The sequence below is a fragment of the Pongo pygmaeus genome, chromosome 20 (genome assembly GCF_028885625.2).
Source record: "Pongo pygmaeus isolate AG05252 chromosome 20, NHGRI_mPonPyg2-v2.0_pri, whole genome shotgun sequence".
NCBI classification, from domain to species: domain Eukaryota; kingdom Metazoa; phylum Chordata; class Mammalia; order Primates; family Hominidae; genus Pongo; species Pongo pygmaeus.
The window spans coordinates 64,053,575-64,070,702 of NC_072393.2; the positions used below are offsets into that span (position 1 = coordinate 64,053,575).

Consider the following 17,128-nt stretch of genomic DNA (forward strand, 5'->3'; position numbering starts at 1 on the left):
ATATGTTGCTTTTAAAAAATAAAATAGTTTCATGGGATTTTTTTGTGTGAATTCAATGAGATATAAGTGAATTTCTTATGTAGATAATGATTTTACCTAAACCAAATAATTAGTCTACTTGGTCCTCACCAATCATGTTATTTGCAGTTCTACATATGAGCCTGCTTTAGTGGGTTGTCTCTTCCTGTGATAAAATTAAAATGTCTACATATACTCTTTGTTTCAAAACTATCACACAATTCACTACAACTTTCAAAAGAGGTATAGTTTGTTTTTTAATTAAAACCACATCTGTGAAACAACCAGTAGTGATAAAACATAGTTTCTTTCTTTTTTTAAAATTTATTTTTTTGAGACAGAGTCTTGCTCTGTCACCCAGGCTGGAGTGCAGTGGCATAATCTCAGCTCACTGAAACCTCTCCCTCCTAGGTTCAAGTGATCTTCTGTCTCAGCCTCCCGAGTAGCTGGGATTACAGTCACCTGCCCCCACACCCGGCTAAAAAATATAGCTCCTAGGCATCCTCTCTTTTCACATCACCTCACATGCCTGATACACCCCATTAAGCTAACATTTGCATGACATTTTTGTTAATCATTTTGATAATCATTCTATAAATGTCTTTATAGTTTTACTACATACATATATTTTCCTAAATGATATACTCTTTCTTATTGCCAGATTCTGAATTTTCTATACATTTTACACTGTGTGGGTGACTAGATTCTATAATATGTTTTTTAGGTTTGTCCACAAAGGTTCCTGTCATGATGGTCAGCTAATTTCCATAATCTATTAGATGATTAATCCAGAATCTACTCTGCTAATAGATGTTCTCAAGGAAGTGAAACATTTATTCCTGTGCTTGGTTTCAGAAGGAGGATATTATTTACATATTGTCCCACTCCTGTCATGGATTCATCTCTCCTCACTCTCCTCCTCCCCTCCCTTCCATATGCCACATAATGGTCTAACTGAAATAACTAATGCCATAGCTGCCATGGAAGGGGTAAAAAGCTTGTGTCTCTCTCTATTCTACCATGTTCTCAATCCCAATATTGACTCCCCTCCTCCTTTTTAGAGTCAACTAGTACTGAACACCCAGTTCCAGAAAGCTCCAAGAAGGAGGGAAGGCTTCATTTTCTCTTGTCCTCAGAAGTCACTCCAATGCTGTGTTGAAATTGACCATTATTCAGCCCACAGATGGAAGGGGCAGGAAAAGAAGTAGGGAAATTAGATTGACACGAGGGGACTAGATTCAATGAGAATGGATGTAGTGGGACAACACGTAATAAAGGGTTGACATCATTTTTTTAATCAATAGTTGTGTGTTGTAAACAACAGTCTAGCATTCTACCCACCTGTGAGGAAGTGGCTTTATATTTGGAAATGGAAGAGCAGTGGGAACATGGAGCAGAAAAGGATGAAGGAGAGAAATGGAGGGGGAGTTGGCTTATGGGTTTGCCGCCTATTGTTGTGCCTGTACACCAATGTTGGGTCTTTGAGGAAGGAAAGAGCACAAATGAGCATGGGATGAAGGAGGAAAGTAAATCCTTGGGCTACCCTATTATCTCATCACCTACATCCAGAATTCAGAGTCTTTTGTTATCATACATCAGGCATTGCTTGGCCACCGTTAATTTTAATATTGGGTGTCCCTTTGTCAAAGGAAATTTGGGGATCTATACGTGGCTCTGCCCAGAGAAACCTCTTTACTGTGGCCCTGAAGATCCTGTTCAGTTCCTTCAAAAGAAGGAAAGATTGGGGTATCAGCTGCAGGAAACTGAAATCCAGGCCCATATCCAAAAACAGCAGTTTCCGGATGAGTCTGAGAGAAGTTCTCAACCCTAATTTCTCCTCCATCTCCTATTCCGTTATCTCCATCTCCATCATCATCTCCATCTCCGTCTCCATCTCCATGTCCATCTCCATCATCATCTATCATCTCCAATCTCCATCTCCAATCTCCATCTCCGAAGTTATGCCCACTTCCTGGAAGTTTGGAGCCATGGGAACTACATTGCCCTAAAGGCGCAGCGCCGCGAGGCGGCGATCCCTGACCAATGAAAAGAAGTCTGCCCGAGCGGGCGACGCGCAATGGGCGGGACTTCCGGCGTCTCCCTTTGGTGTTCACTTTCGCGACTCTCAGGTGAACTAGCCTGCGAGAAGCTGGTTGTGCGCTGGGGCGACCAGCGCCGGAAGGCGCGGTGGCGACGCACGCTGTTCTCGCCGCTCAGAGGCGGATCTGAGGCTCAGTGGCGGCGCCCAGGTGGCCCGGGCCCTCTCCTCGGTCATTGTCTCCCCTCCAGCTCTACTCACAGGCTCCGATGGCGGCGGCCGCCCTGAGGGACCCCGGTCAGGTGAGCGCCGCACCCTCCCGGCCTCCACCGAATCCTAAAGCCCTGTGAGGGCCGCCTGCTCAGGTCCCAGGGTGCAGAACTGTGGGGCGTTCGTGGGCGGGGTCCCGTTTCTGACACGCAGTGTGATGGGGTGGGAATGGAGGGCAAGAGGCCCGGCTCGCAAAAATGTGAGGCGCATTCAGCGAGTCCCGAACCTGAGGCCTCCTGGTGTCTGTAGTGGGCAGCTTGGGAAGGGACGAGTCGCGTGTCGAGCGACAGCCCCAGCAGCTGTGCTTTCATCCTGAGGGGCCACAGTGGCCGCGGAGGGCTGGAGACAGAAGAGTGACACGATCTGTTTCTCAAAGTTTGCCAAAGGCCCCTCAAGGCAAAACAGACTGGGGTGGGGGTGAGGCGGGTGAAGACAGACCTGTGAGTAGGTAAATTCAGTAGACTAGTGGAGAGTCTACTGGGACTGGGCCGCAGAGGAGGGGAAGTGATCAGATCTTGGATGGATTTCAAAAACTCAACAGACGGGAATTCCTGTTGCATCAGATGTGACTGTGAAAGAAAGTAGGGAATGAAGAGCCATTCTGGATTTTTATTTGTATTTTTGTTTGTTTGTTCCTGAATATCAGGAAGGATGGAGATGGGGAAGGCTGTGCAGGGAGTAGGTTTTGGACATGGTGATCCTGAGATGACCCAGAGTGGAGGTGTCGTGTGCACATGGGCAGCTTGCTCACTCACATCTGGAAGTTTGGGGAGGGATCCGGGCTGGAGATATGGTAGATATGGGCTGGGTGGGTAGAGGCCTGGACTAGGGTAAGGCCTGGGGCTCCTATTTGGGAGGGAGAATCTTAAGGTTCCCTTTCAGATGGGCCCTAAGGTGAGGGAAGGGAGAGATGGCCCTGTAGGATGGGGCTGCCTCTATAGCATGGAGTTTTGTGGTCAGAAGTGTTCTGTCTGGTGTCTGCAGGAATGGAGGGTTATAGAGTATGAAGACCCAGGACTGGATGGAGACTGCAGTGTTGAGTAGTATATAGGTTTGCCACTCCAGGCTCAGCAGTTCCTCATGTCCAGTCCATGTGGAGAAAAGGAAAGGTCAGCCAGGCTGGTGGAGCAGCCCCTTTGGTGCCTAAGCTTCCGTAGCCATCAGCACAGGAGGGATGATCAACCGCTCCAGTAGAAGGGCTCTCAGCAGGATGGTCTTCAGGGGACTATATAGCAGGCAGCCAGGTTGCCAAAAGGAATGGTATCTGCTCAGGTTTCTCAGACCCAGGTCCCAGTTTATTAACTTGTGAATTTATGAGGTATTCAAGCACTAATTGATCATAGTTCATATACACACAGGGGCAAATAAAACAACACGGATTTATTAAGTTCAACTGATGTAAGCACTTCATAATTGATTTTAAGTTAATATACTGAAAAGTATTTGATTAAAATAAAACACCTTAAGTATCACATTCTTAATTTAAAAGTAAGTTTAATTAACTCATATTTTCTTTTTCTTTCTTCTTTTTTTTTTTTTGAGACAGAGTTTCGCTTTTGTTGCCCAGGCTAAACTGCAATGGTGCAATCTCTGCTCACTGCAACCTCTGCCTCCCTGGTTCAAGCAATTCCCCTGCCTCAGCCTCCTGAGTAGCTGGGATTACAGGCATGCACCACCATGCTCGGCTAATTTTTATATTTTTAGTAGAGATGAGGTTTCACCATGTTAGCCAGGCTGGTCTCAAACTCCTGACCTTAGATGATCGGCCCACCTTGGCCTCCCAAAGCGTTGGGATTACAGGTGTGAGCCACTGCGCCTAGCCAGAAACCCACATTTTCAAAACCACTTTATTTCCACTGAAAATGTCGACAGAAGCATTAATTATGTGTACAGTAAGAGTTGATACTTAGTCCTAGACACATAAGAATGAGTTTGATACAAACAATCGTGCTATTGAGTGAATACCATTATTATTGCCATGTTGCAGATGGCAACACCAAGGCACAGGGAAGTTGAGCATTTTTCCAAGGGCGCACAACAGGTAAGAGGCATCACTAAGAACCAAAGCCCAGATTGTAGATAGTCAGGCACACCTAACTCCAGGCTAGACGAGGGGGCTTGGATGATCCTTTGGCAACATCACTGTCTGGTTCTCATGGTCTTGATTTTCCACAGGTTCCTGTGGCTGCAGAGTTGCTTACAGACCATGAGGAGGTAAGTGGAGGATGTCTCAGGTCCTCACCCTCCTCCACTGCTACCTACATGGTCTTCAGAATTATGGTGTCTTGAGGCTCCTTGCTGGCTATTCTCCCTACCCTTCCATTTGAGTTCCCTGGAAGATGGTCACACAAAGTCAGGGCCCTGAGTCCAGACTATATATTATTATTATTATTATTATTTTCTTTTAAGACAGAGTTTTGCTCTTGTTGCCCAGGCTGGAGTGCAAAGGCGCGATCTTGGCTCACTGCAACCTCTGGCTTCTGGGTTCAAGCGATTCTCCTGTCTGAGCCTACTGAGTAGCTGTGATTACAGGCATGCGCCACCACACCAGCTGATTTTGTATTTTTGGTAGAGACAGGTTTCTCCGTGTTGGTTAGGCTGGTCTCAAACTCCCGACCTCAGGTGATCCGCCTGCCTCGGCCTCCTAAAGTGCTGGGATTACAGACGTGAGCCACACCGTGCCCAGCCCAGACTATGTATGATATGGAGAGGTTCTCATTTCTGGCAACCAATGACAGGAGGTTTAGAAGGCATAGTGATCAACATTAGAAAAAATACATGGAGGTAAGGTGAGCTGGGAATGCTTAGGCAACCTCAGATCTCCATTATGTCTGGGGGAAGCATCAGCAGGTATAAGGCAAACATGAAGTGGTTGGCTGAGGAGCTGAGCTGAGGTGTCCAGATATGTGTGCAGTTCCAAGTAGCTGAAGATGAAGCAAGAAAAAGAGCCAAGGAGGGAGGCCTTCAAAGTGGGGCTGAGGATTGCCCCTGGCAGTCAGTGCCACTGGGGGTCTGGGATGGCATGGAGTTCTGATTGCATTTGGTAAGTGCCCTCTGGATGCCATGTGTAGACTGGCATGTGGTGACACTAGGGGAAGCACATGAGGTGGTGTAGGGGGCAGTGGTTGTGGTACAAAGTATGTGCACATTCTAATGAGTGTAAACAGATGTCCCCAGGACCTTGTACTGGGGGCTTCAAGGAGAACACTGACACAAATTTGATTGTATTTGGGAAACACAATCTGGGGGATCCAAGGTGAGTTGTCTGGCAAGAGAAGAGTAGGACTCTGCATACCATGCCCAGAGCTGAGATGGACTTTATCTGCCTACCTGCCTGTTGTTGCTCAGTGGGAGCATGAGGAGAAAGTGGGCATCAGTGGCTCTGGGGCAGGGTCTCTCCTCTGAGATGGGGATTAGGGAAGAGGGTGAGCAGGGGTGAATGTTTAGGCAGATGCCTAAATTTCCCAGTAAGGAGGCTGCAGATAAACTCAACTCTCTCCATCTTAGCAGGGGTATGTGACCTTTGAGGACGTGGCTGTCTACTTCTCCCAGGAGGAATGGAGATTGCTTGATGAGGCTCAGAGGCTCCTCTACTGCAATGTGATGCTGGAGAACTTTTCACTTCTGGCCTCTCTGGGTAAGGTTCTCACACCCCACCCTAGCATCCTGAGCTGGGCTCGGCTCTTCCTCCTTTTCCTGGGGAGAGGTCTGTTCTTCCCAAAGCTGAATTGTGGGCACTCATTCCTTCTCCAGTATCCTGAAGTAGCTATTGTAATAGGCCTGGGCTGTGTATACTACCACCTTCTCTCCCCGAGCTGCCCCAGAGCTGTGCAGGAAAGGGTTTGGGGGTCAGGAGTCTTGCAGTCAGCTTGATGGATCTTATCCCTGGTGGTCTCTCTGTGGCCTGGTGACACTGTGCAGATCTGTGGTAGTTCTATTCCCCTACGTTCTGCCTGCCTCTTCTAGCCAACATACCTGGGTGTCTGTCTGTGCCAGCAATTGAGTCACCAATGTGATTGCTGGTTGACTGGGTTGTTCCTGTAAGACCCTCCTCCAAGGTTCTTTCTGTACTATTTTGTTTTCTTTCCTGTGGTCCATGATGAGATAAGTCATTCTGGCTCAGTGCTGCCACTCACCTGTCGTTTTCCTTAGGACTTGCATCTTCCAAGACCCATGAAATAACACAGCTGGAGTCATGGGAGGAGCCCTTCATGCCTGCTTGGGATGTTGTGACTTCAGCCATACCAAGAGGTACTTGGTGGGTGGAGCTCAGGGAGATGTGAACTCAGGGATGGATTCATATCATACCAGTAGGCCCAGATAGTCTGATACCAAGGCGAGGAGTTGTTGCTGATTTCTATCTTTTCTTCGTTAGTCAGCCATTTATATCTATTCTGATATTTGACCCAGGGCCATTCCCCACCTCTCTGTCCTCCATGTTTCACCCAATCCTCAGCAGCACCTTTCAGCAGTGGCTTTCACTGAATGTGTGGTGAGGTGGATGCTTATCCTTGCATAGTCCTTGAGCACCAGCTATTTGGTTGCAGTTGGTTTTTTCTGGACCTGGACATAACCTTCTGTGCCGTGTTCCTGTGTCTCCAGCAGTCAAAGTTCTGTGGAAAGCCATTTCCAGAGGATTGTGTTCGGGACACTGCCTCTCCTCCCTGTGCTATACCCCATCCTTGCATCCTTGGTGCTCATGAGGCCTCCCCAAATCCTTGAGCTGGCCAGATTCAGCACTGCACAGCAGGCCCTTCCCTGCCGAGAGCTAGCCCTCTTTATTTCTGCCAGCAGCCCCAGGCAGTAATTACTGGGTGTGTTAGACACATTTGTGAGAGTGCTGCCTCCTCACACCAAAGTGTACATTTACTTCTTCAACATTTCTCTTCTTTCAGGTTGTTGGCATGGAGCCGAGGCCGAGGAGGCTCCTGAGCAGAGTGCTTCTGTAGAAGTGCCCAGTTCAAACGTTCAGCAACACCAGAAGCAGCACTGTGGAGAGAAACCCTTAAAAAGACAAGAGGGCAGGTTCCCAGTTTTGAGGAGTTGCAGAGTCCACCTATCAGAGAAGTCCTTGCAAAGCAGGGAAGTTGGGAAGGAGCTCCCGACCAGCTCAGGTGTTCTCAAGCACCAGATGACTCACACGGGAGAGAAGTCACATAGGAGCTCCAAAAGTAGGGAGGCCTTTCATGCTGGAAAAAGGCATTACAAATGCAGTGAATGTGGGAAAGCCTTTGGTCAGAAATATTTACTTGTTCAGCACCAGATACTACACGCTGGGAAAAAGACGTATGAATGCAGTGAATGTGGGAAGTTATTTAGAGATATGTCCAACCTTTTTATACACCAAATAGTTCACACTGGAGAAAGGCCTTATGGGTGTAGTGACTGTGGAAAATCCTTTAGCCGTAATGCTCACCTTATTGAACACCAGAGAGTTCACACTGGAGAAAAGCCTTTTACATGCAGTGAATGTGGAAAAGCTTTCAGGCATAATTCCACACTTGTTCAGCATCACAAAATCCACACTGGAGTAAGACCTTATGAGTGCAGTGAATGTGGAAAATTGTTTAGTTTCAACTCCAGCCTCATGAAACATCAGAGAGTTCACACTGGAGAAAGACCTTATAAGTGCAGTGAATGTGGAAAATTCTATAGCCACAAGTCCAACCTTATCAAACATTGGCGTGTTCATACTGGAGAAAGGCCTTATGAGTGCAGCGAATGTGGGAAATTTTTTACCCAATGCTCAAGCCTCATGCAACATCAAAAAGTTCACACTGGAGAAAAGCCTTTTAAGTGCAATGAATGTGGGAGATTCTTTAGAGAGAATTCCACCCTTGTTAGACATCAGAGGGTTCACACTGGAGCAAAGCCTTATGAGTGCAGGGAATGTGGGAAGTTTTTTAGCCAAAGCTCAACCCTCATGCAACATCGAAAAGTTCACATTGGAGAAAAGCCTTTTAAGTGCAATGAATGTGGGAGATTGTTTAGAGAGAATTCCAGCCTTGTTAAACATCAGAGGGTTCACAATGGAGCAAAGCCTTATGAGTGCAGGGAATGTGGGAAGTTTTTTAGCCACAACTCCAGTCTTTTTAAACATCGAAGGATTCACATTGGAGAAATGCAGTGATTGTGTGAAATCCTTTAGCCAGCGTTTCAACCTCATTCAACACCAGAAAGTTCACAGTGGAAAAAAATCTTTAAGGTAACAGATGGAAATCCATTAGCCACACCTCCAGTTTCATTCAACACTGGACAGTTCACAATGTGGACAATATAGTGAATATGGAAAAAGGTTTCAGCCAAAGGCCTAACCCTATTCAACATCAGAAAGTTTAGACTGGAGAAAGGCCTTAGGGTGGCAGGTTATGTACTGTCTGTGAATCAATATGACCTCACTTAAAACAGAAACTCTGAGGATGGCCTTTATGAGGGAGCTGGCAATTGAACATCATTCATCTAAATATGCACACTGGAGGCAAGATGAGAATCCCTGACAGATTGTCCCTCCTGAGAAGACAGTCCTCTGCCTTGGAGCTCCAGAGGGATGGAGCCCTGTATTCTTGGCTGCACCTGTCGAATGGAGTTTTAATCTCGCTGAGTTTGGAGTTGGGGGAGGAAAGGAGTGGTCTTGGTTCAGATGTGACTCACTTTTGCTGTTCTTATGAATGTTAGATCTTCTTTAATAAATATTTATTTGCTATACACCCTTATGACCGTTTCCAGAGACTGAGTTGTGTTTTTATAATTTTCACACTTTTGGCTGTGTAACAGGTGTGCAAAGCTCCTCACTCAGTTATTCTGTAAGTTGATCCAAATGTTTGAAATTTTAAGAACTTGCCAAATTGTGTTCTAAATGGTTAGCATTTCATATTTCCTCCTGGAATATAGTAGATTTTCCATTTCTTCACATTACTGACAGTTTATATGTATAGAAGTCATAGGCCATTCATTTTAGCCATTTTACTAAGTGTGAAGTAGTATTTCATTGTAGTTCTTAATTTGTATTTTTCTGATGACTCAGTTTCGAGCATTTTTTAATGTGTTTACTTGTCACCAGTATATCTTCTTTAGTGAAATGTCTGTTGGTATTTTTTGCCTGTTTTTTAAAACATTTGGTTGGTTACAAGTTCTTAATATTTCTGGAGACGAATACCTTATCTGATATAAGCATTGTCAATATATTCTCATGGTCCATGGCTTTTGTTTTCTTTTCTTTTTTAAAATTTAGAGATGAGGTCGTGCTATGTTGCACAGACTAGTCTCTAACTCCTGGCCTCAAGTGATCATCCTGCCTCAGCCTCCCAAAGTGCTGGGGTTACAGGCATGAGCCACCATGCTTGGCCTTGTTTTCAATTCTTAACAGTATCTTTCCTAGAGCAGATTGTCTTAATTTTATGAAGCCCAGTTTATCCATTTGTTATTTTATTCATTGTGCATTTGGTGTTGCATCCTCTTACTATACCATATCTTTGCCTATAAATAAAAGCCTTGGCCGAGTGTGGTGGCTCATGCCTGTAATCCCAACACTTTGGGAGGCCAAGGCGGGCGGATCACGTCAGGAGATCGAGACCATCCTGGCTAACACAGTGAAACTCCGTCTCAACTAAAAATACAAAAAATTAGTTGGGCGTGGTGGTGGGCGCCTATAGTCCCAGCTATCCAGGAGGCTGAGGCAGGAGAATGGTGTGAGCCTGGGAGGCAGAGCTTGCAGTGAGCTGAGATTGCGCCACTGCACTCCAGCGTGGGGCACAAAGCCAGACTCCATCTCAAAAAAAAAAAAGCCTTATGTGAGTATGCTACTGTAATCTTATGAATCTTTGTAAATATCCAACTTCTGAAATATTTGTAGGTTTAACTACAGATAAATAATTCAATGTATAGATAAATGTGTACATATTCCCTGTCTTTACTGAGAGAGCCTAGCAAGCCATGGCATTCCAGTAGTTTTGAGCATATTTAATACCCAGTTATTGGTTTATATAATTTTTTAAATAAAAGGAACCAGAACTCCTTAGAGAAGAGGCTGTTTTCAAGTTGTGGCAGAAAAGGTACAACATGATTTGAGGAAATACTGCATTGGAAAATAAATAAATGTTCACAGAATAATGTTGACGTATTAGCTTTTTATTGCTAGCCTGACAAATCACCACAAACTTATGGTTTAAACAACACAAATATAAGTATAACAGAAGTCTCACTGGGTTAAAATCAAAGTGTTGGCATGATTATGTTCCTTTCTAGAGTCTCAGAATCTGTTTCTTGCTTGTTTGAGTTGTTAGCATATTTAAGTTCTTTGTGGTTGTAGGACTGAGATTCCTTTTTCTTGATGGCATCAGCTGAGGGTCATCCCTAGAATATGTAAGAACTTTTATGAAATATTAAAGGAAGAAGTAATACCAATTGTATACAAACTCTTCCAAGAGGACAAAGGTTCAAACAATTCTGGACTATATGAAAGTTAGCATTAACAGGACACTAAAGCAGGCAATGACATTAAACAAAACTACAGACCAATAATCACATGAATATAGACACAGAGCCTTAAGAAATTTTAGCGAATTGAGGCACTTGCCCTTCATATCACCCCCTTGGGTCTCTTCAAAGCATATTTGCCTTTCATTCCTGTTCTAAAGCCTTTTAAAATAAACTTGCACTCATGCTAAAACAAAACAAAAGACATTTAGCAAATTGAATCCAGCCATATACAAGCAATAATAAATCATAACCTAGTGAGGTTTATCAAGAATAGAAGTTTGATTTCAACAATTCAAACTCTTTATTAATCTATATTAGCAGACTAAAATGAAAATCTCAAAATGTAATAAAAGCATTTTACAAAATTCAAAACTAGGTTATGATACATGCAACAAACTAAACAAGATGGTGATTTCTTCCACCTGATACAGCACATCTATGAAAAACAAACAACTAACAGCACATTTGATATATATGTGATCAAATATTTGATAAGCTGATTTTCCCCAACATTAGGAATAACATAAATATGTCAACATTCATCACTTCTCATTAAAAAAAAATCTAATGATTGTAAAGGCAGAACCCAAACTGTCTGTATTTACATATGACATGATAATGTTGAAAATTCTAAATTATCTACTAAAAAGCTACTAGATCTAATAATTGAGTTTAGCAAGGTCCTAAGATAAAAAGGCCAGGTATAAAAAGTAGGTGTCTATACTAGGTTGGTATATAGCTAGCAAATACATGCTTGGCAACTGAAAAAATGTACTTCACAATAGTGTAAAAATATGAAATATTTAGAAACAAATTCAACAAAATATGTTCAAGAACTTTAAAACATTCCTGAGAGACATTAAAGAAGGCATAAATAAATGACACAAGAAGTTCATGAATCTGAGACTTAATACTTTTAAGTTGTCAGTTTTCCTTTAACTGTTCTATAGGTTGAGACAATCCCAATAAAAACCTAATCTTTTAAATAAAAATTTACAAATGTATTCTAAAAAGTTACGTGGAAATACACAAGGCCTGGACTAATTGCCAAAACAATTTTATAAATAAGAATAAGTTTGAAAATCTTTATGACTTCAAGACATATAAAGGTACAGTAATTGAGAGAGTACAGTATTAGCTAAAGGACAGACAGAGATGAACAGAAGAGAATAGAGAACCCAGAAATACACTCACACAACACTCTATTGTCAATCTCTTTTCAACAAAGTTGCAAAAGTCGTAAAACAACTTCAGAAAACAGTGTAGCAGCTTTAAAGGTAGCATAAGCTTACCATATAGCTTAGGAATCTTATCTATTGGGATATCCCCAAGAGAACAAAAGCATATGTCCTAGAAATACTTACGCTTGCATGCTCAGCAGTTTTATTTATAAAACCCAAACACCAGAATTTGTTTTTAAAACACACACACACATACATGCACACACAAACTAAAATGTCCATGAACAGAAGAATGAATAATCAATTATGGTATATCCTTAACATAAAATACCATTCAACAACATAAAAGAATAAACTATGAATACAAGTAAAAATATCATAGATAAATCTGAAAATCCCTGAACTAAGTGGAAGAAACCAGACACAAAAGTTGACATACAGTATGATTCCATTTATATGAAATGAAGAAGCTGCAAAACTAGAGTAAAAGAATGCACATCACTGGTTATTGAGCCTGCGGTCTGAGGGGGAAGGTTCTGACCGAAAGAGCACAGGAAAACGTTATCAGGCAATGGTAATTTTCTCTATCATGACTGTTGGTGGTTTCATGACCGTACAGCTGACCCTTAAATAACACATGTTTGAAATGCACAGGTCCAATTATATGTGAATGTTTTTCAATAAATATATTGGAAAAATTTGTTGAATATTTGAGACAATTTCAAAAAACCAGAATTCATTGAAATAGGTATGCCAAGAATGCACATAACACAAAATATATGTAGGTTCTATTTTATCATTTACTACCATAAAATATACATAAATCTATTATAAAAGGTTAAAATTAGTCAATAGTCACACAAACAGACTGTACATGGTGCTCCCAGAGAAATGTAAACAAATGTAAAGATACAGTATTAAGTCGTAATCATGCGTGCGTGTGTGTGTGTGTGTGTGTGTGTGTGTGTGTGTGTTTTAATAGGGTCTCCCTCTGTCACCACGGCTGGAGGGCAGTGACATGATCATAGATTGCTGCAGACTCAAATTCCTGGGCTCAAGTGATCCTCTTGCCTCAGACTCCCCAACAGCTGAGACCACAAGCACATGGCACCACACTGGCTAATTTTTAAAATTTTTCTGTAGCAGCTGAGTGTGGTGGTTCACACCAGTAATCCCATCACTTTTGGAGGGTTCATGGGTTTCAGAAATTTGAGATCAGCCTGGGAAATATAGTGAGACCCCCATCTCTACAAAACAAAACAAAACAAAAAAAAAGAAAAGAAAAATTAGGTGGGTATGGTGCCACCCACCTGTGGTTCCAGCTATTCGGGGGGGGGGGCTGAAGTGGGAATATCACCTGAGCCCAGGAGACCGATTTTGTAGCCATCTCCTGTTGCTCACAGTGTTGAGAGTATTCACTTAAAAAGAATCCCGTGATGTTAATCATCGCCACGTGAGCAGTTCATTTCTCCATTAAATCGCATATTGCAGTAAAAAGTGATCTCTCAAGGTTCTAATATATTTTTCACAGTGTTTAGTGCGATATTTTAAACTTTAAATAACACTATATGGCCTATATGAAGTGTCAATAGTGATGCTGGAAGTGCTCCCAAGAAGCAGGGAAAAGTCATGACATTACAAGAAACAGCTGAATTGCTTGATATGCACTATAGATTGAGGTTTGCAGCTGTAGTTGCTCACCATTTCAAGATAAATTAATCCAGTATAAGGATCATTGTTAAAAACAAATAAACGAAATAAAGACATTGCTGCAGCTATGCCCGCAGGCATAAAAATCTTGCACTTTCTGCAAAATATATTTGTATCTCATTTGAAAATGCAGCTTTCATGTGGGTGCAGAATTGCCATGGGAAAGGCATACAGAGAGACTCTAATGGAAACAGTCATTATATGACAACTCAAAGCAAAAGGAAGGTGAAAGATCTAAAGCTGGAGAATTTAATGCCAGCAAGGGATAGTTTGATAATTTTAGAAAGATGTTTGGCTTTAAAAATGTCAAGATCAAGGCCGGGTGTGGTGGCTCAAGCCTGTAATCCCAGCACTTTGGGAGGCCAAGGCGGGTGGATCATGAGGTCAGGAGTTTGAGACCAGCCTGACCAACATGGTGAAACCCCATCTCTACTAAAAATTCAAAAATTAGCCATGCTTGGTGGCGCACGCCTGTAATCCCAGCTACTCAGGAGGCTGAGGCAGGAGAATCGCTTGAACCCGGGAGGCAGATGTTACAGTGAGCCGAGATCATGCCACTGCACTCCAGTCTGGGTGACAGAGAGAGACTCTGTCTCAGGAAAAAAAAAAAAAAAAAGTCAAGATAATAGGAGAAGCAACTTCTGCCGACGAAGAGGCAGTCAACAATGTCCCAGGTGCCATTAAGAGAATCGCTGACAAGAAATTATATCAACCTGAACAGGTGTTTTTTTTTTAAACAAGAGTTTCACTCTTGTCTCCCAAACTGGAGTGCAACGGCGCGATCTTGGCTCACTGCAACCTCCGCCTCCAGGCTTCAAGCGATTGTCTTGCCTCAGCCTCCGAAAGTAGCTGGGATTACAGGCGCCCACCACCACGCCCAGCTGTTTGTTTGTTTGTTTATTTATTTATTTATTTATGTGACGGAGCCTCACTCTGTCACCCAGCCTGGAGTGCAGTGGCACGATCTTGGCTCACTGCAACCTCCAACTCCCGGATTCAAGCAATCTTCTGCCTCAGCCTCCCGAGTAGCTGGGATTACAGGCACTAGCCACCACGCCCGGCTAATTTTTGTAATTTTATAAGACACAGCGTTTCACCTTCTTGGCCAAGCTAGTCTTGAACTCCTGACCTCGTGATCCACCCGCCTGGGCCTCCCAGAATGCTGGGATTACAGGCGTGAGTCGCCGCGCCCGGCCTCAACAGGCTTTTAATGCAAATAAAGTGCCCTATTTTGGGAAAAACTGCCACAAAAGACATTTATTGGTAAGTAAGAGAAGCACACACCAAGATTTAAAACAGAAAGGGATAGGCTAACTCCAGTGTTTTGTTCAAATGTAGTTGGTTTTATGATAAGGACTACCCTTATCTATAAAACTGCTAACCCCAAACCCTTGCACAAGCTGTCAGTCTTTTGGTTGTACAAGAAGAAGACCTGGACAATGTGAACCTTTTTTTCTGGGTTGTTCCCATTAATGCTTTGTCCCTGAAGTCAGGAAGTGCGTTGACAGTAAGGAATTGCCTTTAAAGTTCTTTTGACGTTGTACAATGCCCCTGGCCAGCCAGAACCCCATGAGATCAACACCAAAGGTGTGGAAGTGGTCTACTTGATCCTAAACACCCTCTACTTTGGCCTGAAGATCATGGAGTCATAAAAACCTTTAAAGCTCATTACACACAGCATCCCTAATCCCCACATTGTTCAAGGATCAACTTGACCCTTGACCAGTATTCATTGAACTGTACATTTTAAATTGACAAATTTTATTGTGTGTAAATTACACTTCATTAAATCTGTTTAAAGAGAAAAAAATAATCCATGAGTCCACAGACATGAATGAATGAATGAAGTAGGAAAGAAAAAGTTATACTTCATAGTAAAATGTCAATTAAAATAGATGGAGATAGAAAATCATCAATGAGAACTAAAACTGGTGAAGTAAAAGATTAATGAGGAACAAGAGTTTTATATATTTCTAAAGAATCTTTCTTCTATTTATTTGCATTTATATAGGAAAAACAGTAGAGAGAATGGAAACAACCCAGTCAGCAGGAGACTCCAACACTGAAAAAATTCATGTGTACCATACTTACATGTTTTAAAAATCATATTTTGTCAGAATTAAATTTTATTTCAGAATGATAGAAATGGTAAAAATGATTTTGCATTTTCTCACAGTACCACAAAACTTTTAATGGAGCAAGAGATTTCTTTCTTTTGTTTTTTTTGAGAAGGAGTTTGGCTTTTGTTGCCCAGTCTGGAGTGCAGTGGCCCCATCTTGGCTCACCGCAACCTCCACCCCTGGGTTCAGGTGATTCTCCTACCTCATCCTCCTGAGTAGCTGGGAATACAAGCATCCACCATCATGCCCGGCTAATTTTTTCTATTTTTAGTAGAGAGGGGTTTCACCATGTTGGCCAGGCTGGTCCTGACCTCCTGACATCAGGTGATCCACCCACTTTGGCCTCCCAAAGTGTTGGTATTACAGACGTGAGCCACCGTGCCCGGCAGAGTAAGAGATTTCTAACCATAACTAAGACTTTGCTTATTCATATAACTTAATGGTTTATGTTACAAGATAAATAAAAATGATTAGCAATTGATTACAAATTTTAGGCTGAGCACAGTGGCTCAGCAGAAATGGATGAAGGGGAGAAATTGAGGTGGAGTTGGCTTATGGGTTTGCTGCCTATTATTGTGCCTGTACACCAATGTTGGGTCCTTGAGGAAGGAAAGAGCACAAATGAGCATGGGGTGAAAGAGGAACGTAAATCCTTGGGCTCCCCTACTCTCTCATCACCTACATCCAGAATTCAGAGCCTTTTCTTATTATCATACATCAGGCATTAATATTGGGTGTCCCCTTGCCAAAGGAAATTTAGGAAGGTATAGGTGGCTCTGCCCAGTGAAACCTCTTTATTGTGGCCCTGAAGATCCTCTTCAAGTCCTTCAAAAGAAGGAAAGATTGGAGTATCAGCTGCAGGAAACTGAAATCCAGGCCCATCTCCAATTACAACAGGCTCCAGATGAGTCCGAGAGTCTCGACACTCATTTCTCCTCCATCTCCTACTCCATCATCTCCATCTCCATCTTCTCCATCATCTCCATCTTCATCATCATCTCCATCTCCATCATCATCCCTATCTCCATCATCTCCATCTCCATCATCATCTCCATCTCCATCTCCATCATCATCTCCATCTCCATCTCCATCATCATCTCCATCTCCATCTCCATCATCTCCATCATCTCCATCTCCATCTCCATCATCATCTACCATCTCCAATCTCCATCTCCGAAGTTATGCCCACTTCCTCGAAGTTTGGAGCCACGGGAACTACACTGCCCAGAAGGCGCCGCGCCGGGAGCCGCGATGCTTGGCCAATGAAAAGAGGTCTGCCCGAGCGGGCGACGCGCAATGGGCGGGACTTCCGG

General features: G+C 43.1%; 1 protein-coding gene across 7 annotated transcripts; it reads left to right on the plus strand.

Moving 5' to 3' along the window:
* The first annotated feature begins 1,738 nt into the window (after positions 1-1,738).
* On the plus strand, positions 1,739-9,039 carry LOC129020350 (zinc finger protein 419). Of its 7 annotated transcripts, none has more exons than XM_054464543.2 (5): positions 1,739-2,358; positions 4,502-4,540; positions 5,834-5,963; positions 6,479-6,577; positions 7,222-9,039. In XM_054464543.2, the coding sequence occupies exons 1-5, from the start codon at positions 2,326-2,328 to the stop codon at positions 8,454-8,456; spliced, it is 1,536 nt and encodes a 511-aa protein (XP_054320518.1). In that variant the 5' UTR covers positions 1,739-2,325; the 3' UTR covers positions 8,457-9,039. The 7 variants fall into 7 exon arrangements, with proteins under 7 accessions (XP_054320518.1, XP_054320519.1, XP_054320520.1 ...); XM_054464544.2 differs by having other exon boundaries at positions 2,093-2,358; positions 5,837-5,963; XM_054464545.2 differs by lacking the exon at positions 4,502-4,540 and having other exon boundaries at positions 2,093-2,358.
* Positions 9,040-17,128: the final 8,089 nt, after the last annotated feature.